The sequence below is a fragment of the Cajanus cajan genome, chromosome 8, assembly GCF_000230855.2.
Source record: "Cajanus cajan strain Asha chromosome 8, NIPB_CcT2T_4, whole genome shotgun sequence".
Taxonomy (NCBI): Eukaryota; Viridiplantae; Streptophyta; class Magnoliopsida; order Fabales; family Fabaceae; genus Cajanus; species Cajanus cajan.
Genome location: NC_138524.1, coordinates 52,663,365 through 52,689,449, shown reverse-complemented (window position 1 = coordinate 52,689,449; position 26,085 = coordinate 52,663,365). Strand labels below are relative to the sequence as shown.

The 26,085-nt window shown below is 37.6% G+C and overlaps 1 protein-coding gene across 1 annotated transcript; it reads left to right on the top strand.

Moving 5' to 3' along the window:
- The first annotated feature begins 1,289 nt into the window (after positions 1–1,289).
- On the top strand, positions 1,290–1,972 carry LOC109793092 (albumin-1). The gene is made up of 2 exons (XM_020352558.2): positions 1,290–1,421; positions 1,520–1,972. Exons 1-2 carry the CDS (start codon positions 1,370–1,372, stop codon positions 1,849–1,851), a joined length of 384 nt encoding a protein of 127 aa, XP_020208147.2. The 5' UTR covers positions 1,290–1,369; the 3' UTR covers positions 1,852–1,972.
- The last annotated feature ends 24,113 nt before the right edge of the window (positions 1,973–26,085 follow it).

Genomic DNA, 26,085 nt, shown 5'->3' with positions numbered 1-26,085 from the left:
GCTTGCATCTCAATTTCTATTTATTTTGTTGTGTGTCTTTCATCAATATCATTTTCTATAACTTTAATGTGTTTGAATGAAGTTATCAATGAATCTATAAAGATATCACTTTCAGAAAATGTCCCTAACACCTTCTAAATGTCATTCTAAATTTAGAATAATTAGATTTTCATACCAACAATTTTTTATTTTTAATACCAAATTTAATGTATAATAATATATAATTTTATATAAATATTTAATGTTATATAACTAAAATGTATAACATTCCTTTTAATGAAAAAGATTAACATATTTAAATATTCTTTTTTGTGATTTATATTTTTTTCCTGTATTTATTAAAGAAAAACCAATTAAATAAATTAAACATATTTAACAAAACAAACATAAAATAAAATTAAATCATTTCTCTGGACATTTTTTTATTAATTAGATTCTTTTTGAATTTATTTTATTATTTTTTATTAGAATGATTTTTAAAAACTCAAAACAAATTAAATTATCTTTTTTTTAGTTAACAGATTTAAAAAAAAATCAAATATCTATATTTATTACAAAAATAAATAAATAAATACATTATATTAAAATATTAAAATATCTATATTTATTAAAAAAATTAAATTATTAAATGAATTTAAAATATTAAATTATCAATATTATTAAATAACATTGAAATATTTAAATTATAAAATATATTAATTTGTAAATTTAAATTGTTAATTATAACTAGAATAATTTTTAAAATATTAACAAAAAAATACACTAAAAAATGAATTAAAATAATCCCAGTGAAAAATCAGTTTGGAAGCCACCGATTAATCAAAGGGACTTCAAATATTTTTGATAAAAACGTAAATGAAAAATCATTTAATGGGAGATTGACTTTCAATTATAAACAGTAAAACTGGTTATTTAAGTAAATAAAATGAAATGTGAGTTATTTACAGAAATATTAAAACAAAACAACATATTTATAAATAATAATAATAAGTCATAATACTACTACCAAAAAAATTAACAGCCAGTAGGTGTTGGAGGGTTAAAAATGTAGATCAAGGATCTAGTACTTGTTGGATGAGAAGCCCATGACTAGCGTTTGCATGTCGAAGCTGATACATACGTGTCCCATGTTGCTGCGCATGCACCTTCCCTATCATCCACGAGATGACAACGAAGAACTTGAATAAATACATCAAAATCAAATTAAAAAAAGATACTTAAAATAAACGTTTCACGTGAAACGTACGACAAATTATTTTGAACCTGTTGCTCTTATTGCAGAAAAACATGCAATAAACAGTGTCTATAAATTGCTGCATGAGAGAAGGAACCAACACAGGAAACATCTTTGGAAATACTAAATCAAGCAATGGCTTATGTTAGGCTTGCTCCTTTGGCTCTCTTCTTCCTTGCCACTTCAGGTATATATAAAGCGTTTCAATATCATGAGATCTTCTTCTTCTATATATACACACTCCCAAAATTATTTTTTGTTCTAACTTTGGCATATGATATTTAGTAATATTCTCGATGAAAAAGATAGAAGCAGTGGTTTGTTCGGGTGTTTGTTCACCGTTTGAGGTTCCACCATGTGGCTCGAGGGATTGTCGTTGTATCCCCGTTGGACTATTTGTTGGTTACTGCACATATCCAAGTGGACTTGCATCGGTTACAAAGATGATCGTTGAACATCCCAACCTATGTCAATCTCACCTTGAATGCAAGAAGAAAGGAAGTGGAAACTTTTGTGCTCGTTATCCCAATAACTATATGGATTATGGTTGGTGTTTTGACTCTGATTCTGAAGCACTAAAAGGTTTCCTGGCAATGCCAAGGGCAATCGCCAAGTGATATGGGTATGCCAAATGAATGTAACCACGCATGATGCATCTACTACTTTAACTAAATAAAAGCTTATGATGCATCACTACTTTCAATAATAAAAGGAGTCTTCCAGATCTTTGGTTTCCAACTCATCGTTGGTTATTTGTAGACTCCATGTACGTTTATATTGTTGTTACAAATAGATAAGAATTCAAAAAACATGACAAATATATAGTGACCAATATAAAATGAGCGGTTATAATTAATACATACCAACACAAACTAATTTATGAAAAAAAGGGTGAAGTTGTGGCATAAAAGTTAATTTAAAATATTAATAAACTAAATAACTTGGGATGTTACAATTATCTTTCCTTTAAGAAATTTTGTCCCTGAAAATTTACTTGTAAGAAAAAGATAGATGAAAGAAAACACAGACATACTTGTTTAGTAGGAGAACATGGAGCAATGACAAGAATGTTTGGTAAGGAAAGAAACAAGGTTACATGATAGGGAACTTTACCAGCTCTTTTTCATGTATAGGCATGAATCAATGAAACATGGAGTAAGCTTCTGAGGTTATATGTCAACCAATTTCAGTTCAATAGTTTCTTTCAAGGTTGTATGATCTCCCATAGTAGACACAACTTCATCTTCATATGGTATTTCTTTTATCTTTTAAGAACAGTTTCTCATGTATTCTTAATTTGGCCCAACCATTTTAGTAGTTTGTTATACTTCTTCATGTCTTAATACAAGATTTTCTCTAGGTTCTAACTAGCTCAAGTGTAATACTACATTTTTTTTATAAAATATAATATAAATATTTTATTAATAGTGATGGAAACCTTCTAGAGATTTTGAATTGTCATGGCTTCTCCTTCAAGTTCCTCCCTAAACCTTTGGCTTATTGATATTTCTCAAGCTTTTTTAACACCTCTAATGGAGGTAAAGGCCTCTGGTTTCACCTTAGGAGGTGAAGAACTCTCTTCAAGTAATGTCACTCCTTGGAAGAAGATGAATCACTTCAATCCTCACCACACCCTTTAGGAAGAAGATAAGAGAATTGAAAATATAATATATGGTGTTTTATTAAAAATTATTATATGATGGAAGACTTGTTGAGAAACCGGATTGATGTTGATTCCCCTTCAAGCTTCTCCCTAGATCTTTGGCTCCTTGATTCTTCCTAGGCTTGGCTAAGGTCTCCAAGGGAGGAGGAGACCTTAAAACCACCACGGTTTGGTGGAGAAACTCTCCCAAGAGGCGCCACTCCTTGAAGAAGAGATAAGCCCCTTCAATTCTCACCACACTCTTCTATGGAAGGGATAAGAGAATTGGATGCACTCAAAGAGGTTTAGGGACTTTTGGAAGAGAGAAATCTGAACTCAACTCAGAAAATACAATCTCTAATTCATCAAAAGTGTTTTACAATGAAGTAAAAACGAAAATATAGGAGTAGGAAGCTTAGAGAGCAAGCTAGTCTTAACCATGGTTCACTAGGAACCATGGTTGGGTCTAGCTAAACCGTCCAAGGTCAAGAGGCTTGGAGAGCAAGCTTCTCTCCTAGCTTTCTTGGTAAGCTTGCTAAGGAGAAGCTTGTGCTTCAAGCTTCCAAGCTTGAGAAGCACCAAGCTATTTGGCCAAGTGTGAACACAAGTGTGAACACATTTAGGTGGGCGGCTCTTTGGAATTATTTTACTCCAATCACGTTTTAAAATTGTTAATTTGGTTTAGTTAGGTTCATCCAATGTGAATGGAACCTAGCTAAATCAAATCTATGAAAAATTAGGAGTAAAATGAGTCCAATATGTAAATTTTAGCCTAGGACCACCTTTTGGCTAAATTGCTAGGAACACTCTCTAGCTTACTAGAGACACTCTCTAGTTTGCTAATGCCACTCCTATTCCTACTACTAGAAAACTAAGAAAGAGTGTATTTCTAGGTTAGGTTAAATGGAGTCAAAGTGCCCAAGTAACCTACCCTAGAAACAATATACAATAGCTACTAGAAAGGAAATAAAGTGCCTCACAAATACAAAGGCAAAAATACACCTATACAAGTATCTACTATATACAAGGTACAAGAAATCAACTATACAAGTATGTACAATGGAAACTCAAGAGACTAATAAGAGGAATCATAATCAATGCTCATGAAGAGCAAAGGTCTAAGAAGCACCTCCTCTTTAGAAGCCTCTTCTAGCTTCCTAACCATGGACTTAGTTAAAGGCCCAATGGTCTTCAAGTGTGAGCATCCTTGGATCACCCTTCACCCTTCTTGGTCTTACTTCTTCCAAAGGGATCCTTGGGGATTAGATTTCCATCATTATATTTTATTAAGAGGGGAGGAAATTTGTAACTATAGTTAATTCTTTTAACCATTGGGTTAAAAAGAGGTTAAGGTTTTAAGGTACAATATGGAATACACAGCTAGAAAAGGTCTATTGTATAAAAGCTTAGGAATCAACCTTGGGGATAACTCGGTTTGGAAATCTCAATCCTACCTTCGTGAGCATGGGAAGCATCTTGGGCGGCTTAGCTATCCCAACCAGATCCTAGTAATATGTACTTTTAGTGAGCACATAGAGGGTGTGACTCAACATGTACTCCTAGACTACACTAGTGTATTGCTAGCGACGATGCACAAGTGTGATGTTTTACTAGTGTCACATACATGAAAACATGTAGTTTGTGTCCATTGCATATGCATTATAATCTTTTCTGTTGTTGTTTATTATAATATAAATGAGCTAAGTATGATGATGATGTGTAACTATGTATGCTATATCATATTGTATATGTTGTTTGTATTTAGCTAGCCAGTTTGCATTCTTGCACCGTGAGCTTGAGTGAGATGTTTCTCACTCCTTTTTCTTTTGTGTTGTTTCCTTGTGATTCTTATAGGTGATCATAACCATGGGGTTGAGGATGTTGGTGATGAGGTCTAGTCCTTAATGTTGGGTCGCTCTGATAAGACATGTAACATCGGGGAGTAGTTAGGACTAGTTAGGATTTGATTCATGTTATTTTAAATTGAGTTGTTGATTTTTATTCCTTTATAATTTTTTTTAGTCAAGTTTAGTTTATGTTAATAATATGACGCTTTCTACCTGTATGGATTTCTGGTTCCTTTATTTATACAAGGTATTTCAGTTTTAAATTATATTATGTGTTATTGCATATGGAGTAGAGGCATCTCATCAAGGACATTCCATGCTTCTGCTGCACACTCTGATTAACTTGGAGCCTTAGAATGACACGTATATATCACCCCAATCCCATTCTCCTACCTTGATCCAACTCTAAACTAAAGCTAACGACAAGGATCCAACCTATTTTCCTTTACTAACCTCATCCATCAAACTTTTGGTCCCCTCCAACATACTCAACTTAGGATGCAATAAGGGTTACTCATATATCACCAAGGTCTTTAAACACTTACTAAAAGTTACAACTCTCTAATCATCAAGGTAGACACGTTAAGGATTTGCTACTCAAAGTTTCAAATCATAACCATTAAGGAATCTTAATTGACTCACTTGTGTCATGCTTAAATATTTTTAATCAAAAGGTATCTAAGATTCTTGCACTCACAAAAGCTTCCAACTTATACTTCTAAAAACATTTCTTTTAACCAAATGGTTCATTGCATCTTAATAAAAGGTACTTACTTCTACCTAGCAGTAATCCATACTGAGCTTCATAATTTTCTATTTTCCTGTTAAGTCAAAAAACAACCTTAAATCCCTCATGTTTTATAAGTTTTAATAATAACAAATACTTCATCTTTTAGCAAGAAAACTCTTTGTAAAAGTCATTATTTCAAACTTTGTAAGACGAAGTAGTGTCTATAAGATGAAACATACAAACTATTCTTAATAATCATTATTTATTGTGATCGACACCTTTTAAATTTTCAAATGAATGCTTTTTACCTTAACATATCGAAAGTCGTTGTCTTGGAACTCATATTTTGTTAAATGTGTATAAAACCATGTAGAGCATCAAAACAAAAGACAAAAATCCCAGATTTCATGGAAAAGGTGCTGAAAAAAGATGACATCCTCGTTGTACGCTGACTTTGCTTCTTATTGTTCTCATTTTGCTATTCTACTCTTATAAGTAGGTTGATCTATCAAAGATAAGGAGTACATTTAGGTGAAAGACATTAATTGAAGTATTTAATGTACCAATGGATACTTCTTCTCTCTAAATCAGACAAAGGAGTAAGACGAAGCAATTCTATGAATCAGACACAAGAAGCTGCAACACTCATCTCTTTCAAAGCTACTATATAATAAGCTCTAAAACTCAAGAGAAGTAGTAGTAGTGATACATAGAAAAATGTTAAGATACAATATACATCTCTTACAAAATCTTCTTCAAGAGTATTTTTGTACTTAAACGATTTTTTTAATCATGTTTAAAAGAGATGACAACTATAACCTTGTAATACCTTCAAAACCCTTGTTATAGGATAAAGCCTAGAGAGACTTGACTGTAAAAGAATACTTGAGGTTAAGCTTGGAGAGACTTGTATTTCATTGGAAGCAAATCTATCACAAAATCTGTCAGAAAATTCGTCTACAAATCTATCTCTAAATTCATTTTTAATTGTTTGAATTGTATTTCATTTGTAATTCAGTTGTGTTTCATTTAGTTTCATTGTGGATTAATTTATTTTCTATTTCTTTGTTTTCTTAAGCTTGTATTTGACCTTTAGAAGTGTTTTGGGAAGTCTTTAGTGTGCTCTCATCTCTCCTAAGTATTGTAGACACCTAATTTCGTCCAGACTTAAAAATAAGGAAATGGACTTCTATTATGAAGGAAAGGAGCACCCAAAGCATGGAAACAACATAATGTGACGTCAGAAGGCCTAAAGCCCAATAGGTTTAATTTAGTATCTTGGAACGGGCTGTTCCAAACTACTAAAAGGTCTTGAAACCCTAGCTGAGAACGAGCTAGAATGGGTCGTTCCAACATAGGTTGTTATGAGCTAGGTTCAAATTTGGAACTGGCCATTCTGGAAACAGAACGGACCGTTCCAAATTCAAACTTAATACATAACAAACTGACCCGGAACAGGCCGTTTTGAAACCAAAATGGGTCGTTCCGATTAGTTTCGACGTCTATAAATAGTAGACTCGAGCGCTGGTCCAAGGGTCGAAAAAATTCGTCTAGAAGGTCTGACATAAATTTGAAATTTCTCTCTCTCCCCTTCCTTGTATTTCTTGAGAGTTGTGAGGCATATTATAGTTTGAAGGCTGCCACAAAGCACCTAAAAATCTCCATATTTGAAGATTCAATAAAGCTCATTTAAGAGGTATTTCAATCAATATTCTTCTCTTCCTTCTCCCTTCTCATCTTTAATAGATATTTTTCTAAATCAAAAGAATAATCATGTAGACATTTTAGGGAAATCGTGCAATTTGAATTTCATGCATATAAATAATCATCAATAAAAGGGGATAAGATATTTAAGGCATCCATTCTTGTTATGCTAGCTTCATCATAGGGTACCGATTGAGGATGTTATAGGGGTGCTTAATACCTTCCCTACATGTAACCAACCCCCCCCCCCCCCAATTTTGGTTATTAAGGCCATTATTGTACTTTCAAAAATCTTTTCTTTTTCCAATGTTTTGAGCAAAATATTGGTGGCAACTCCATGAACTCACTTTTTAAAATCATTAGTTAAGGATTAGTCTGGCATCCATGCATTCCTTAATTAAATGAGATTTTCAAAATAGTAGTCTAAATCATTGGTCATAAGATTGGAATTTTTCGGATTACGACAAGTATTATTAATGAAACTTAATATTTGTTAGTGCTTGTGGAAGTGTCTTAAGGGGCTCCAAGTGTCAATTAGGCTTTCACTAGGGACATGTCTAGTTTAGTAGCTTTTATAATTCATTTAGTACTTGTGAAAGTATTCTAAGGGGCTCTAAGTGTCACTTAGACTTTCACCCTAGGGAAAAATGATCAGTATATGTTTTAATTATTTTCCTTTACTTGTTTAGGAGCATTTCTTCCTTATCTAATTCATTTAGAAGGCTATAACCTTCCCTGCTAGGGGTTCATGTACACACACACTTGAACTTCATTTGTGAAAGCCTTTATCACTCCATTTTTGTAAACTACTTTCAAATCTTTGTGAAAAACTTTCTTGAACAAAAATGAGTGATCATTCTCATCATAGTAGTGTGCATGGTCAAAATTCACATAGTAATAGGAAAAGTACTAGGGAAGAAATTAGAGATTTAAAAGAATATATTAGGAGAAAAGAGGAGGAAAATGAAAAAAAAAATGCAAGAAATAATTAGGCACTAATAGAGTTATTGGTTAAACTTATGGCGAAAGTTGAGACTACCAAGCCTAAAACCCATGATGGTGAAGGGCCTTCCAAGCCTTTTAGAGGCAAACATATAGAAGGAACCTCTAGGTCCAAAAACCAACATACACATACCCATATCACCCAAAGTGAAGGGTTCTATTGTAGTCATCACTATGATTATTATTATCAAAGACTCCCTAGGCAAAAAAGGCCTAGGCATGAACATAGAAAACCTAAAGTTGACCTTCCCCACTTCTATGATAGAGGCAATGAAGAAAAATATCTAGATTGAGAGATGAAGGTGGAACAACTCTTTACTTGCCACAAATTAAGTGAAGAGAAAAAGGTTCCAATGGTTACCTTGAGCTTTCAAGGGAATGTCATGTATTGGTGGACCTCCTTAAAAAGAGAGAAAAGATTTAGAGATGACTCTCCAACTTAATATTGGAATGATCTAAGGAGAACCTTAAAGATAAGGTATATACCTTCATATTATGCTAGAGAGTTAATGGACAAGCTCCAAAGACTCCAACAAAGAAGCCCTAGTATAGAAGAGTATAGACAAACCATGAAGCTTTATACGATGAGGGCAGAAATTAGGGAGGAAGAAAAAACCACCATTGCTATATTCCAAAGTGGACTTGATCTTGAGATTAGAGATAGGGCTGAACTTTTATTCTATAGAGATTTAAATGAACTACTCCATCTTTGCATTAGGGTAAAACAACAAATAAAGAGGAAAGCTTCTCACAAGAAGGAATCCTCTACCTTTTTACACCCTAAGAACCTTAAGGAAGAAGATTACTTTTCTAAGAGTCAACCTAAAAGAGAACCATCCATAGAAAAAGAAAAGAATAAGTCTTCACATAAGGTAGAAACCCCTAGTTCTAAGACTAGCAATGTAAAGTGTTTTAAGTGTCTTGGGAGAGGCCACATTGCTTCTCAATGTCCCACTAAAAATACCATGATCATGAGGGGCATAGACACTTATAGTAACCAAGAGGAGGTTACTTCCTCTTCATCCACATCTAGTAGTAATGAAGAAGAAGAAGAAGAATGGGTAAATACTAGTGTTGAACAAGTTTATCCTCACGATGGTGATCTTTTAATGGATAAAAGGCTTCTTGGAAGCTAACCTTGCCTTACTAGGCTATCACAAAGAGAACATTTTTTCACACAAGATGTTTAGTTTCCAAAAAACCTTGTTATCTCATAGTTCATGGTGGCTCATGTTCTAATTGTTGTAGCACAATTTTTGTCAACAAGCTAACCCTCATTACCATTCCTTATCCTCATCCTTATAAACCTCATTGGCTTAATAAAGGTGAGGATTTGGAAGTGAACCAACAAGTAGAGGTAAAGTTCTCCATTGGGGATTATAAAGATAAATTTTTAATCCCTATGGAAGCTTGTCATATTTTCCTTGGTAGGCCATGGCAATATGACAAGTATACTATACATGATGGTCATACCAACAAAATAGCCTTCACTCAAAAAGAAAAGGAATTTGTTTTCCATCCTTTAACACCTTTACAAGTGTTTTAGGACCAAAAGCAAATGAAAAAGAAAAGACTAAGGAGGATAATATCTCCTCCAAAAATCTTGAGATAAGAGAAAGTCACTATTATATTAAAAATGATTGCAAAAAGACTTTTCTTCTTTACAAAGAATATAGTTTTTCCTTTACTACTACCATGGACTTAGAGCTTAAGATCCAAAATCAAAAATATTTTTTGAAAGAAAATATCTCAAGTTCTTAGTCTAGTGAAGAAGTGGACTTGACCTAGTTCTACTTCTTATGCTACTACTTTGGTGGTGCCCAAAGTAGACAACCATGATAGAAAAGAATGGCTCAATCCAAAAGGGGGTGAATTGGATTCAATGGCACTTAAAAAATTTATCAAAGTTTAAGGATATTTATTTCAATTAAAACTTTTCTAATACTAATTTTCAATGGAGTTAATTGAACCTCTTGTAAATGGGAATGACTCCTATATGAATTCTTTCTTAATCTTTATTGAATTAGCTTAAGGAACAACTAATATGCAATGCTTATGTTCCATTTTAAACAATTTTAATCATACAAGCATATTAATCAAAGCTAGCCATCTTAACATTCAATTAAAGATTGTTCAATGTAAGAGATAAGGATGAGAGAAGAGTGCAAAGTATTTTATCCTGGTTCAGCCACTCCACATGTGACCTACATCCAGTCCTCAATCATAACCTAATCAAGATTTGTTCCACTATCTCAATGAAGAAATTTTACAAGCATACCACATATGCACACACATCAACACTCATTTTCTTGCACCCAAGAAAGCACTTCTTGTAGAAACCTACTACAAGAATTCCTTACCACTTAAGACACCTACTCAAGATTTCCTTACACATTACACAAATAATTAAAGGAACGAATTCACCTGGAAGCTGAACAAATCAGAATGTGAATTCTTGACAAGTCTCAATCCTTATCTTCCAAGAATGTAGTGATGATGATGATCTCTCTCAAAGCATTTCACAAAATGTTTTTCTTCTTGGTTTCACAAAGAAAACACTCCAAGAAAGTAACAAAGACTTCACAAAATAGTAGTATACTCTCTTCTTTTCTCTGTTCCTCTCTTTTCTTGTTTCAAAGTGTGAAAACTATTTATAAAGTTTTCTAGACCCAGATAATCGATTATTTTTAAGGATAATCGATTATTTTGTTCTTCATGAATTCTGGAAATCACTTAAGAACAGAATAATCAATTATTTTGGAGGATAATCGATTATTCTAGAGAGTACTTCCTGGAATAATCGATTATTTCATAGATAATTGATTATTACAGCAAGGTTATCTGAACCTCTTGCTGGAATAATAGATTATAGTTAATAATAATCGATTATTTTGAGTTAGTTTTCAAAAATTTGATTTCACACTTTAGAAAACTTTCCAAGTTATTTGAATCATCATCATACTCACTCTTAGTCAATTTAGATTAAGATTAACTCATGCACAAAGCATACACATGCAAAATAAACTCAACAAGGCAACTCAATATATAAGAACATATAAACTACACCTAATACATATTGTATTCTTTCATGCTCTTCATTGTGACACCCTCTACCCCAACATTAATACACAATAAATGTAAAAAATTTCTTTTTCTTTTTCTTTTTGAGTAAATAAAATCTTTCATAGTTTGATAACATCTTTCATGATAAAATAATTGTCTCAAATATCATAAGGTAGAAGATTCACATTCGTAACTCATAAATCATAGAAAGTCATCTTATAAGTATCAAAATTCAAGAAATCATATAAAGGAAAATATACATTAATTCTAGCAAAGGTGGCAGTGCCTCCTAGTTAGGAATTAATTTATAACTTTCAAATCATGTAATAAAAATAATATTACAAAGATGTACATTTTGGCCTTTTTTCTGAAGAACGTTCAAAATTACAAAAGAAAAGAAAATTAAAGCTTTTTAAAATAATAACATCCAAAATAAGTCTAGCTATGCCCGATGTCACATCCTATCAAAGCATGCCCAACTGAAGCCTTAAGCCTCACTACCAACATCCTCATGATGCTGATCACCTGCAACATAATTTAAACATATACAAAAACAACAAGGGAGTGAGAAACATCTCACTCAATTTTAGGTGAAGAAATAAAGGTTAGATAGCACACGCACACAACAAATATAAGTCACATGTAAATAATACACATACATAATCAACAACACATATACACTTATTTATCATGCAATGATGTCATGGACTCGACTCATAAATGCATGCATGTGGCGCCATACGAAAGTTTCACATATCATCACTGGTAACCCTAAGGCACACCTGGTTACATCACTGGTGACCCGAAGGTACACCTGGTTAGCTTGTTACATCACCGGTGACCCTAAGGTACACCTTGTTAGCATGTTACATCACCGGTGACCCTAAGGTACACCTTGTTAGCTTGTTACATCACTGGTGACCCTAAGGTACACCTTGTTAGCATATGTTACATCACCGGTATGCGGCCTCAGCGGCACACCTGGAGTCATCTATGTATATGATGCATGTCACACATTCATAAATTCATTGACTCAACATTTAACTTATTACATAATTTCATTTAGTACATGTCCTCATTTTTCATATTTTTATAATCACTACTTGTCTCAATAGTCCATTCTTAGGTCTCATGTCATTTGTCCATATTTCACATGGTCATGTCATAAATACTCCTCATAAGGTCCGCACAGGAATTCACAGAGAACATTCTTTTTCATATTAAAACTTATTTATTTTTAGCATTAATTACATATTCATTTATTACTTTCAAGGAATAAAGTAACAAGGAACAAAGTAACAAGGAACAAAGTAGACCAAACAGAAAAATAGAACAACAGGCAAGGGATTGGGGGCCAATCCGACAATCAAACTATCCAACAATTATCCCCACACCCCCGAGCGAGGTTTCTCACTCCCCCCCTTACCTGGATAAGCGGAGTTGAAACTTGGGCAGGGCCTCCTCCTCTGGATTCCCTCTTCTTTTCTCTCTCTCCTTCTTTCTCTTTATCTCTCTCTCTTTCTCTTCCTATTTCTCTCTCTAAGATTTTACCTTCTCACTCAATATAATTTTTTCACCCCCTGCCTCCTATTTATAGGCATCCTGGCGCACCCGGAACGGCCCGTACTGAATTCGGAACGGCCCATTCTGGAGCCTTCAATCATACACAAAATTTTCAACTGGAACGACCCGTTCTAAAATCAGAACGGCCCGTTCTAAAATTAGAACGGCCCGTTCTGGAGTTCACTTTTACACAGATTGACCATAAGGAGAATGACCTGTTTCCAACTTAACTTTTTAGGCATTTTTCTTACTCTGGAACGGCCCGTTTCACTTTGGGAACGGCCCGTTCCGGAAAAATCCAAATAGGCCTTTTTACATATTTGGAACGGCCCGTTCCACTTTTGGAACGGCCCGTTCTGCTGTTTCAAAAATTGTATATTTTCTTCGTTTGGAACAGCTCGTTCCACTTTTTGGAACAGCCCGTTCGGGCGTGAAAAAAATAGGATTTTACAAATTTTTTCACAAATAATTGAAATTATTAAAAACCCTTACAATATTTTATAAAAACCCTTTTTAATTAACTAAAATAAATATATGAAAATAAATAATAATCAACATTGTATGAGTAGAAAATTCGAGGTGTTACAATTCTCTCCCCCTTTTAGAAATTTCGTCCCCGAAATTTACCTGAAAATATAAATGGATAAGCTTATCGCATCTTGCTTTCTAATTCCCATGTAGCACTTTTTTCAATATTTCCTCCCCAAACGACCTTAACCAAAGGGATTTCTTTTCCTCTTAGTTGTTTCACCCTCGTGTCATCAATCCTTAAAGGAATTGTTTCATAAGTGAGATTATCCTTCAACTGAATGTTGTCAGACTCAAAGATATGAGAAGGATCACAGACATACTTTCTGAGTTGAGAAACATGAAAGACACTATGAAGATTTGAAAGAGATGGAGATAAGGCAATTTGATAGGCTACTTCACCGATCCTTTTAAGAATTTGATAAGGACCGATGAAATGTGGAGTAAGCTTACGGAATTTCAGTGCTCTGCCTACTCCTGTCCAAGGAGTGACTTTAAGGAATACATGATCACCTTCTTTAAACTCAAGGTCTTTTCTCCTCTTTTCACTGTAACTTTTTTGCCTACTCTGGGTTGCTCTCATTCTTTCTTGGATCATCTTAACCTGTTCAGTAGTTTGTTGAACTATCTCAGGTCCTAACATGGCATTCTCTCCAGGTTCTACCTAACATAAAGGTGTTCTACATCTCCTACCATACAAAGCCTCATACGGTGCCATCCCAATACTGGAATGGTAGCTGTTATTGTAGGTAAACTCTATCAAAGGTAGGAAACTATCCCAACTACCCCCATGTTCTAAGATGCAAGCCCTCAACAAGTCTTCCAAAGATTGTATGGTCCTCTTAGTTTGGCCATCTGTTTGGGGATGATAGGCTGAACTCAATCTAAGCTTAGTGCCTAAAGCCTTATGCAAACTCTCCCAAAATCTAGAGCTGAACCTAGGATCTCTGTCAGACACTATACTAGTAGGAACTTCATGCAATCTCACGATCTCACTGATATACAACTTGGTTAACCTCTCCAAAGGATACCTAATATTAATGGGAATAAAATGGGCAGACTTAGTCAATCTATCCACAATGACCCATATAGCATCTAAGTTTTTCACAGTCTTAGGTAACCCAACTACAAAATCCATAGAGATGCTATCCCATTTCCACACAGGCACATCTAAAGGTTGCATCAGACCTGAAGGTTTTTGGTGTTCTACCTTAGCTTTCTGACATACTAAGCAAACATACACAAATTCCTCCACTTCCCTCTTCATCTTAGGCCACCAAAACATCTTCTTAAGGTCTTGGTACATCTTAGTGGCTCCTGGATGGATACTAAGGCTACTTTTATGTCCTTCTTCTAGGATTACACTCTTAAGCTCTGGCACACTAGGAATGCACAACCTATCGTTAAATCTCAAAACTTCATCCACTCCAAACCTAAACTCACTTTCCACACCTTGATTCAACTTCTCTACTTGACTCATTAAGAAAGGATCTGTCTTCTGACCTTCTTTAATCTCATCTATCAAGCTATTAGTCACTCTCAAAGCTCCCAACTTAATACTTTTAGAAGTCAATGTAGACCCCTAAAATTGTCCGAGTCGGAAATAAGACTCAAAGACTCTCGAAGACCGAAGGAAAATCAGCCGGAAGGACTCCTGGAAGACCCTAGGATGATTCTTTGTAAGTCTAGAAGTCTTAGAGTAGCTTAGAATAAGGGTGTGCAAGGATAGGAGCTCAATACGCCCTCCCAGAGGTTCAGTACGGCCGTACTGAGCCATTTGAACTGCAATACGGCCGTAGTGAACTCAATAAGGCCGTACTGAAGTTTTTGAACTTCAGTACGGCCGTACCAAATTCAATACGGCCGTACTGTAGTTCAAAAAACTTCAGTACGGCCGTACCAAATTCAATACGGCCGTACTGTAGTTCAAAAACCCAGTACGGGCCGTATTGACCTCCCAGGCCGTATTGCGCCTCAATCCTATAAATAGGACGTCATTTGCACATCCTTCCACACTTTTTACACATTCCTCAACCCTCCTACTGAGTATTCTTGGGTTTTTGAGCTTTTCTCTGCCCTAGATATCTCTCCGGGAGCCGATCCGACGAAGTTCTTGAGTCATGAGCCATTAGCTTGAGATTCGAACAAGTCGAAGGGAAATCTCTTTGATTTCCATAGTAAAAATTTGTCTTTAGGGGAAAGGAGCGAGCGGACGTGTAGTGGGAAGGAGCGCCAAAAAGCCTCCTAACGTTGTTCTGATATATATAAAAGCCCGCTTCGGAGGTTTCTTTCTAAATCCTTTCTTTTACCGCTTTTATTGATTTTTGATTGTCGCATTGCATGTTTAGAGCTTTCATCATGTAAATATTTAATCTATAATCGTTTCTAATAAATAGGGGTAATTTAGTAACTTTACACTGTTATTTATGAAATAATCCGTCATAGGGAACCCGAAAGGGGCGTTGTGGGGTGCTAACACCTTCCTCGCACGTAACCGACTCCCTTACCCGACTCTGGTTGTAGTGGCCAAAGTTGATTTATGAAAATCAATTGCCTTATATCTTTCTCCAATGTTTTGAGTAAAATATTGGTGGCGACTCCAAGAACCCTTCTTTTTACGAAAACCGCTAATCTATGGAGGGTCCTGTTTGGGATTAACATAGGTTGGTGAGAATCATTTAATAAGTATTGTTAGTTCGATGAGGTCTCAGTTTGAGAATAAGTCGCTCTAACAATCCAACATTTTCCAAAACTTTAAAAAGAGTCCAACCATCGTCGCGAATGCCAACGTCCGTTTCGGCGGGTGGCGACAGATGGCGACTCCGCTGGGGAAGCCTCGAGAGTCAGTCCCATTTAGTGATGGATTGTTTCTAAAATAATAGTTTAAAATTACTTCATTACCCCTCGCTTGTATGATAACATGTTTTACCTAGTTGGCTTCAATAACTGTTGGATGTTTAAAATTTTTGCAATTGTTTGAAATATAAACTGCACACGAACCTTTGCACACAACAGTTCCCTCTATACCCGGGGGCATGAGTGGAAAGCCATAGGGAGTGGATGTTAGTACGGCCGGTTGTCGAATGGGTCTATAGGTACCCGTAGACCGTTGTCGGAAAGCATCACTCAAGGCGATAACCATGAACTCAAGTCCGACAGTGCATTGGAACTTTCCATCGACTTACGACGAGAGGAATTGGGTCCCTATAATGGGGGCACCTTGGGGGCCTTGGACCGGTGAGAACAGTTAGAACCTCCTTGAATATGCACTTTTCTGCAGGATACCCCTACCTCGTGATTCGCTCGTGACTGTTCGTGGATGAGTGAATTGTTTGTGCATTGTTTATGTGACATTGTTTGAGCATACATTGCATTCTTTAAATATACAACATTCCCTTTTTTTAGAAAAAAATAAATAAATAATAAATAATAAGAATAAATAGGAATAAGAATCTTCCCTTACATGGTGTTAACATCTACCTTCATCACATTCATATAGGTAGTTTCCATTTTCACCCAAAAAAAAATAATAAATAAATACAAAAACAAAATACCCAAGAAAAAGAAAAAAGGGTTATTTATCCAAACCAAGCGATATCATGCATCATCTTAGGAACATCCTAAAAACATGATAATGCTTAGTTGAATAAACACAATGCATGCATATTCAACGCCATCATCTCATATCATGCATTCTTATCAAAGATCATGGAGGGATCTAGGTTTGCATCTCATACATCTCTCCTAGTAATTTATTAATAACATTAATAAAAAGAAAGGATTAATCGATGCGTATGTTCGAAAAATGGATCGCACGCCGTTTGTTATTAAGTGTAAGCCAACAACCGCGCCAAGCGAACGCACATCAACTCCGTTGTTGGTAATCAAGACGAATAAAGGGAAAGGTCCGATACCATTGAAGATCACTGCTCCAAGACCTTTTCCCTACGAATCGAATAAGGTTGTGCCATGGATATACGACATCCATTTTTCTGCCGACAGCGATATCTCTAAACATCGCTGGACTTGGGGGCATGACTAGGAGTGGCAGGATCTACACTCCCGAAGATCTTCATGATAAAGCTCCCAAGACTAAAGAAAAGGAAAAAGAAAAAGAGAAAACCGGGGAAACAAGGGTTAGGATACAACCCTAATAAAGATCAAAGGACGAAGAGGAACCAAAATCCTTCTCGACGTTCTTTAAGCCAGATCTTTAGGAAGGTCGGTTCACAAGCGTCAAGGCCGGTCATCGTCATCAAGTGCTCTTCTTCTTCCGATAGGGATGTATAGACCTGATGACTGTTAGAGATCACTCCTCGGGGACAGCCCGACCCCCGAGCCTCGATAGGGCACATGTTTCCACTATAATTATGATAAAATCGTTCTCTATTCTTTCTTATTGCTTCTTTTCTTGCTTACAATAAATTTCTAGACCACATTATTCTTAACCCTGTTTGAATAAGCATGAATGAAGTTAAAATTGTCTTAATAACAATAAACCCGCATCATTTTTATGTGGAAGTGTGTATGACAACTTGGAGCACCATTCCTTGGCCTCGACAAGTGCCATCATGGATAAAAAAGAAATCCTTTAAAAACAAAAATCCTAAAAACAAAAAAGAAGCTCGGCAGGAAACCCAAAAAGGGGGCTGCGCAAAAATAAGAGCAAAGAACCCGCTAGGAATCCCACGAAAGGGTGACCTAGGCAAAAATTAGGGTTGCAAAAACGAACAAAAACAAAGGTCCGCTGAGACGCCACAAAGGGGTGTTTTAGGCAAAAATAAGGACTATCAAAAAACAAAAGAAATCCATGATGGTACCATGAGCTGAATCCAAAAAGAGAGGTTCAAGGGAAACTATCTAAGTTGTCGAATCACAACGTCAATAACAAGACTTTCTTAACTTCATAAGTGTTTAATCAAACAAGCCTAAACACATTAGCCTACCTTGGCCAGCCATTCTTACAAAAACCGTTTTCAAAACAATAAATAATCCCCTCTAAAACACAAACTTTTGAACAAAAATACCTTTCCCTTCTTTTCTCTTGTCCCAAACGATTTTAGAATAATCTAGTGGAAACATGGAGATATAGTGGTCAATAGGAAGGTTAATACATCTTCTAAAGGAAGGGAATGATCACTGGGTTGATGACACCAATCTCGATATAACACGCATCATTCCTCGGTTACTGAAATCGGCAGCACACAGCCCGTCTAGAGGAATGCCAAAAATCCAAGCAAAGAAACGCATCGGTTAATTCTTTTGAAAAATAAATCAAATAGAATTAGGTGCATCATACCGCATACATGCATACAGATGATAGGTGTACTGGAAGATCACTTATTCTCTGTTTATTCAAAAAAAAAAAAATGAATTTCAGAAAAAACAATGCGCCCGTACCATGTTCAGTACGCCCGTACTAAAATTAGGGTTATGAACAAATTTTCAACTCAATACGGGCGTACTGAAATGAATACGGCAGCATTGGCCATAACGTCCACACCAATACGGGCGTATTGAATTCAATACGGCCCGTATTGGCCCATTCTTTTGTACATCAACAACATCTTCCTCCCTCTGCATACTTTGTCTGTGAGTGAGTCTGAGATCCCCCCAATTCCAAGAAATGGTCGAGTCATCAAGAAAGAGGCACAGGGTCCCCGCGCAACTCGAAATGACCACGCGGCATCAAGAGAGGCTAGAGTTCCTTGAGACATTCGTCTTCCATCCGTCGAGGGTGCTCGACTTCAACATTCTCCGGGCGATGGAATGGGAGGATGAGGTCCGAGGCTACATCAACGCCATAGGATGGGGATTCCTCCTTGATCCCCACCCTCAGATCTTCCTGACTGCGACGAAGGAGTTTCTGGCTACCGTCGACGTCACTGAGTCGACGAACAGCTTTGGCGCGACAGTCTACTCAGTGGATTTTTGGATGAGGGGAGGATACCGCTCCCTGACACTGGACGAATTCAACGTCCAGGCTGGCTTCTTTCAGCGAGCTGATCAACTGGAGTATCGGGACGCCATCTGCGAGTGCCCCGATAATCTGACCACGAACGAGATGTGGAGAGAGCTCACGGGTCAGATGGACTACCACGCCGGAGTGAAGGGTACTCGGCTCCCGACGGCGCTACGGATATGCCACAAGCTGATCACCGGCTCCATCCATGCCAGACCGAAGAGCCCCGAGTCAGTGACGCGACAGGATCTGCTGGCTCTTTATTGCATGGTCACCGGACAGAGGGCCAACCCCGGATTCTTTTTCCTCGAGCACATAAAGAATCTGGGGGCAAGAGAGGGTAGCGACGCTCGGCGAGGATACATCATGGTCTCCACGCTCCTTTCACGACTCGCCGAGACTTGGGGGTGCCCCGATGGCATAGATGCAGGGGAGTTGGCGCCCAAGCCCATCAATGCTGCCACCCTGATCAACATGAAGATCATTGCCAGGGCAGGGAGGCAATTTGTACGAGCGACCACACACGACACTTTCAGCGAGCTCTTCGAGAACATCGAGCTCCCAGGTGATGTGGACCCGCAGCCAGAGGCCGACACCTCACAGCAAGACAGGGCCTACTTCGATGCTCGTTTCGATGCGTTGCAACAGAGCATCGACACTCGATTCGACATGGCGGAGCACAGTATCGACGCCCTCAGACAGGATTTTGACTGCCTGTCAGTCTGGCTGCATCGTCGCTTCCCAGACCCTCCACAGGATCCGCCGGCAGAGGAGTGAAGACCGGCCTCTTTTTCTTACTTTTTGTTTATTTGATGGATCGGGCTGTGCCCCACTTTTCATTGTACAAATCCATTTTCATTTAATGAAATTCTCCACTTTGAATTCAAAGCTCTTTAGCATTTCAATTTCTGTACAGAAAAAGCCAAAAATCGACAAAAAAGGCAAAATTCAGAAAATCAAACAATCATACAGAATAACTGAGCCTGGAGAGGCTCGCCGAAATAATACTCCCCAGAGACATCTCAGCTCGCACTCTTGGGCCGAATTCCCAGTGAAAGCTATCAGAGCAAGATCAGCAAGGTTCCCTAATGGAAGCATGATCATCCAAACATCCAAGTCAAAGGACTCAGACTTCCTCAGTGGAAGATGGCTTTCCAACTCAAGCGACGAGTGAAGCTAAGCCTGCAGAGGCTTTCTAAATAATACTCTGGGATACATAAGATCTTCAATCCCCATTCGCCTACTCAGAGGCACTCCTTCAGAAAGGGAAAATCAGAAAAAATGACAGAATCCCCCAGCGGATAACGGCCTACGCAGAGGCAACAAAACCAGAAAATCAAAAAAAAGTCACCCGAACAAGGATAACCGGGATACTCCACCAACGTCGAAAAGACGTCAGCCAATCATAAGGCACCGCTCACCCCAGAAAGAGCATCTTCGTGTCTACATCCCCAAGGAATCAGAATTTCCCCAGTGGGCACCAACTACGCAATGGAAAGTTGGGACACAAGAACCTATGAGTAACTGCACATCCCCTAGACGGATCCCTGCGTCATCCAGCCCTCAGCGGCACAAAAATCAAAAACTACCGTCGAAGCAGCATCGTGGACTGTGGAGACAAAATCATCTCAAATCCCTGGAGAGGGTAAACTCACGCTACCAAAGTGACCAGAAGCACGGAGGTATGCAACCCTGGGGAGGGCAAACCGCAGACCCTGGAGAGGGCAAACTCACGCTACTGAGGTTGTCAGAAACACCGAAGTATGCAACGAGCCTGGAGAGGCGACGATTAATACTCAGCTACCGACGTCGTCAAAAACACGGAGGTATGCAGCTACCAAGGTTGTCAGAAACACCAAGGTATGCAACGAGCCTGGAGAGGCGACGACTAATACTCAGCTACCGACGTCGTCAGAAACACGGAGGTATGCAGCTGCCGAGGTTGTCAGAAACACCAAGGTATGCACGAGCCTGGAGAGGCGACGACTAATACTCAGCTACCCCGTCGTCAGAAACACGGAGGTACGCAGCTGCCAACATCGTCAGAAACATGGAGGCATGCACACCCTGGAGAGGGCAAACTCACGCTACCGAGGTTGTCAGAAACACCAAGGTATGCACGAGCCTGGAGAGGCAACGACTAATACTCAGCTACCCCGTCGTCAGAAACACGGAGGTATGCAGCTGCCAACATCGTCAGAAACATGGAGGCATGCAGACCCTGGAGAGGGCAAACTCACGCTACCGAGGTTGTCAGAAACACCGAGGTATGCAACGAGCCTGGAGAGGCGACGACTAATACTCAACCTGGAGAGGCTACTCAACAGTTTTCCCACCTGAAGACACTACAATTCGGAAGGGTGGCCTGTTCCCCGGACAATTGGGTCAACTCCTTTACTTGTCAACCGGTACACCAAAAAGCCGTTCGACTAAGTAAAGGGGGGGGGCAGCTGTAGACCCCTAAAATTGTCTGGGTCGGAAATAAGATTCAAAGACTCTCGAAGACCGAAGGAAAGTCAGCCGGAAGGACTCCTGGAAGACCCTAGGATGATTCTTTGTAAGTCTAGAAGTCTTAGAGTAGCTTAGAATAAGGGTGTGCAAGGATTGGAGCTCAATACGCCCTCCCAGAGGTTCAGTACGGCCGTACTGAGCAATTTGAACTGCAATACGGCCGTAGTGAACTCAATACGGCCGTACTGAAGTTTTTGAACTTCAGTACGGCCGTACCAAATTCAATACGGCCGTACTGTAGTTCAAAAACCCAGTACGGGCCGTATTGACCTCCCAGGCCGTATTGCGCCTCAATCCTATAAATAAGACGTCATTTGCACGTCCTTCCACACTTTTTACACATTCCTCAACCCTCCTACTGAGTATTCTTGGGTTTTTGAGCTTTTCTCTGCCCTAGATATCTCTCCGGGAGCCGATCCGACGAAGTTCTTGAGTCATGAGCCATTAGCTTGAGATTCGAATAAGTCGAAGGGAAATCTCTTTGATTTCCATAGTAAAAATTTGTCTTTAGGGGAAAGGAGCGAGCGGACGTGTAGTGGGAAGGAGCGCCAAAAAGCCTCCTAACGTTGTTCTGATATATATAAAAGCTCGCTTCGGAGGTTTCTTTCTAAATCCTTTCTTTTACCGCTTTTATTGATTTTTGATTGTCGCATTGCATGTTTAGAGCTTTCATCATGTAAATATTTAATCTATAATCGTTTCTAATAAATAGGGGTAATTTAGTAACTTTACACTGTTATTTATGAAATAATCCGTCATAGGGAACCCGAAAGGGGCGTTGTGGGGTGCTAACACCTTCCTCGCACGTAACCGACTCCCTTACCCGACTCTGGTTGTAGTGGCCAAAGTTGATTTATGAAAATCAATTGCCTTATATCTTTTTCCAATGTTTTGAGTAAAATATTGGTGGCGACTCCAAGAACCCTTCTTTTTACGAAAACCGTTAATCTATGGAGGGTCCTGTTTGGGATTAACATAGGTTGGTGAGAATCATTTAATAAGTATTGTTAGTTCGATGAGGTCTCAGTTTGAGAATAAGTCGCTCTAACAATCCAACATTTTCCAAAACTTTAAAAAGAGTCCAACCATCGTCGCGAATGCCAACGTCCGTTTCGGCGGGTGGCGACAGTCAACTCACACCCTAAGCTCATATCCCTAAACTCCTCAATCATATGCAATTCCCTAATCATTATAGAAGGCACTCTCAAAGATTTTCTACTTAAAGCGTCAGCTACAACATTAGCCTTGCCGGGATGATAATTCAATTGAAAGTCATAATCCTTAAGGAATTCTAACCATCTCCTCTGCCTCATATTCAATTCCTTTTGGTCAAACAAGTACTTAAGGCTCTTATGGTCACTAAAAACCTCAAATCTAGACCCAAACAAGTAATGTCTCTACAACTTAAGAACAAATACGACTGCAGCTAACTCAAGATCATGGGTAGGATAGTTTTGCTCATGAATTTTAAGTTGTCTAGAAGCATAGGCTACTACTTTACCCTCCTACATAAGTACTCCTCCTAAACCCAATTTAGAAGCATCACAAAATACCTCAAAAGTCTTACTAGGTTCAGGTAACACTAACACAGGGGCACTAGTTAATCTCCTTTTAAGCTCTTGAAAACTTTCCTCACACCTAGAATCCCACACAAAAGGTTGATCCTTCTTTGTCAGCTTAGTCAAAGGAAGAGCTAGCCTACAGAAATTCTCTATGAACCTTCTGTAATAACCGGTTAGTCCTAGGAAACTCCTAATCTCAAATACTGATTTAGGTGTACTCCACTCTAGCACAGCTTCTACCTTAGCAGGATCTACAGCTATCCCACCCTTGGATATCACATGTCCTAGAAAGTTCACACTATCCAACCAAAATTCACATTTTGACAATTTAGCATACAACTGCTTCTCCTTAAGGGTTTGAAGAACGATCCTAAAGTGCTCAACATGCTCCTCCCTAGTCTTGGAATACACTAGGATATCATCTATGAAGACCACTACAAATCTATCCAAGTAAGGGTGAAAGATATTCATATAATCCATAAAAACACCAGGTGCATTAGTCACACCAAAAGGCATAACTAAATACTCATAGTGCCATAGCGGGTCCTAAAGGCAATCTTAGGAACATCCTCAGCTCTTACTCTAATCTGATGGTATCCTAACCTTAAATCTATCTTACTAAACACACAAGCTCCAACTAGTTGATCCATAAGGTCATCTATCCTAGGCAAAGGAAACTTATTTTTAATGGTCACTTTATTCAGTTGCTTATAGTCTACACACAACCTCATGCTCCCATCTTTCTTCTTAACCAATAAAACAGGCGCTCCCCAAGGCGAGACACTAGGCCTAATGAATTGTTTTCCTTGCAGTTCCTCTATTTGTTTCTTAAGTTCAACTAACTCTTTAGGGGACATCCTATAGGGTGCTATAGATATAGGTGAGGTACCTGGTACTAAGTTTATGCTAAACTCAATCTCTCTCTCAGGTGGTAAACTAGACACATCCTTAGGAAATACTTCTGGAAATTCTCTCACTAAGGGAATCTCATCCACTACAAGAAAAATCAGCATTATCTACGGAAAAAATCCGTAGATAATGATGAAAATCCGTAGATAACTGATAATTATCTACGGATTATCTACGGAAAAAAAAAACCGTAGATAATAAGGTAATAGATAACGTTATCTACGGAAAATTTTCCGTAGATAACGTTATCTACGGATTTTATCTACGGATATAGAATTTATCTACGGATGCGTTTATCTACGAAATTTATCTACGGATGCGTTTATCTATGGAAATTTCCGTAGATAACTTACCTACGGAAATTTCCGTAGGTAACTTACCTATGGAAATTTTCGTAGGTAAGTTATCTACGGAAATTTCCGTAGGTAACTTACCTACGGAAATTTCCATAGATAAGTTACCTACGGAAATTTTCATAGATAACTTACCAGCACCAATAATTAAAAATGAAAACCAGCACCAAAATATCTAATAGCAACTCAGATTCAAAACAGTCAAACAATTCAAATCAAATAAAATAAAAATAAAATAAAATCCACTTCAACAAGTCCATCATCAAATTCATTCAGAGTAATTATCATTCAGTCAATACATGATCTAAGTCAATGCTACTAATTTAACATTTGTCAAATAGGCAAAATAAATGAGAACCGAGACTCACATCAGGCACAACAATTTGATTAGTATCTGAGTTCTCAATGAGTGGCGCATTGGAAAGGCTTCTGTTCCCAGTGCTGGAAATGAATTGTGGTTGTCCAGAACCAGAATCTTTGATAGTCATGTTCTCTCTCTTTCTTTCTCTTTTTTTTTTTCTTTTACCTTTCTGCACACAAAAAACGAAAGCAAATATTTGAGTTAAGCAAAATCACACAAGTGGGATCCAATCAAAAATGAATCTTTAGTTTGAGTAAGACGTTGTGAAACAACCCAGTTCTAGATTCGTTTAAAAAAATGAATCTTTGTTAAGAATAAATAATTGAGATGAAGAAGGTGCAGAATTGAAGTTATAAACTGCATTAGTGAAACAGAAGAAATATGAAAGATTTAAGATTTAGAAAGAAAGAATGGAAAAGAGAGTTTGCACATGCATACGAATGAGGTGGAGAAATGAACGCTGGCCAGCACCATATCAGAAATAAATTATAGTAAACAGCAAGGATGAAGACCTAAGTACTTACCCTTCAGAAATTGCAGTCTTTCCAACACCAGGCTCACCAATTAGCACAGGATTGTTCTTCGTCCTCCTAGAAAGAATTTGGATGCACCTGCGTATTTCATCATCTCTTCCTATGACTGGGTCAAGTTTTCCAGCTTTTGCCATTGCGGTCAAGTCTTTCCCATATTTTTCCAAGGCTTTATACTTCCCTTCAGGATCTATATAGAAACTTAAAATGAGTCTTGAGCAATACAAAGTTGACAATCATTCACAGCATACAGTTCCAATAAACTCATGGAAAAAAAAATGGACAATTGGAATCCACTCGTCCCCAATACTCCCCAATCATACTAAAGTCTTCAATACAATAAAATTAAAATCTCTAACCAGCCCTCCTCCAAATAAAATATTACATAAAATAAAAAAAAATAAAAAAAAAACAACAATTTCTCTTCGATTATCAACACAACTACACAAGCACCAGCAACACAACTCAAAAACAAGATCCAATCAGAAAAAAAAAATGTAACAAAAAACTGCATAACAATAATTAAAAATGAAAACCAGCACCAAAATATCTAATAGCAACTCAGATTCAAAACAGTCAAACAA

Bases quoted from the DNA above. Each gene is read 5' to 3' on its own strand.
- LOC109793092 (XM_020352558.2), top strand. From the start codon at position 1,370: ATGGCTTATGTTAGGCTTGCTCCTTTGGCTCTCTTCTTCCTTGCCACT. The intron at 1,422-1,519 runs GTATATATAAAG...TATGATATTTAG, and splicing joins CTTCTTCCTTGCCACTTCAG to TAATATTCTCGATGAAAAAG.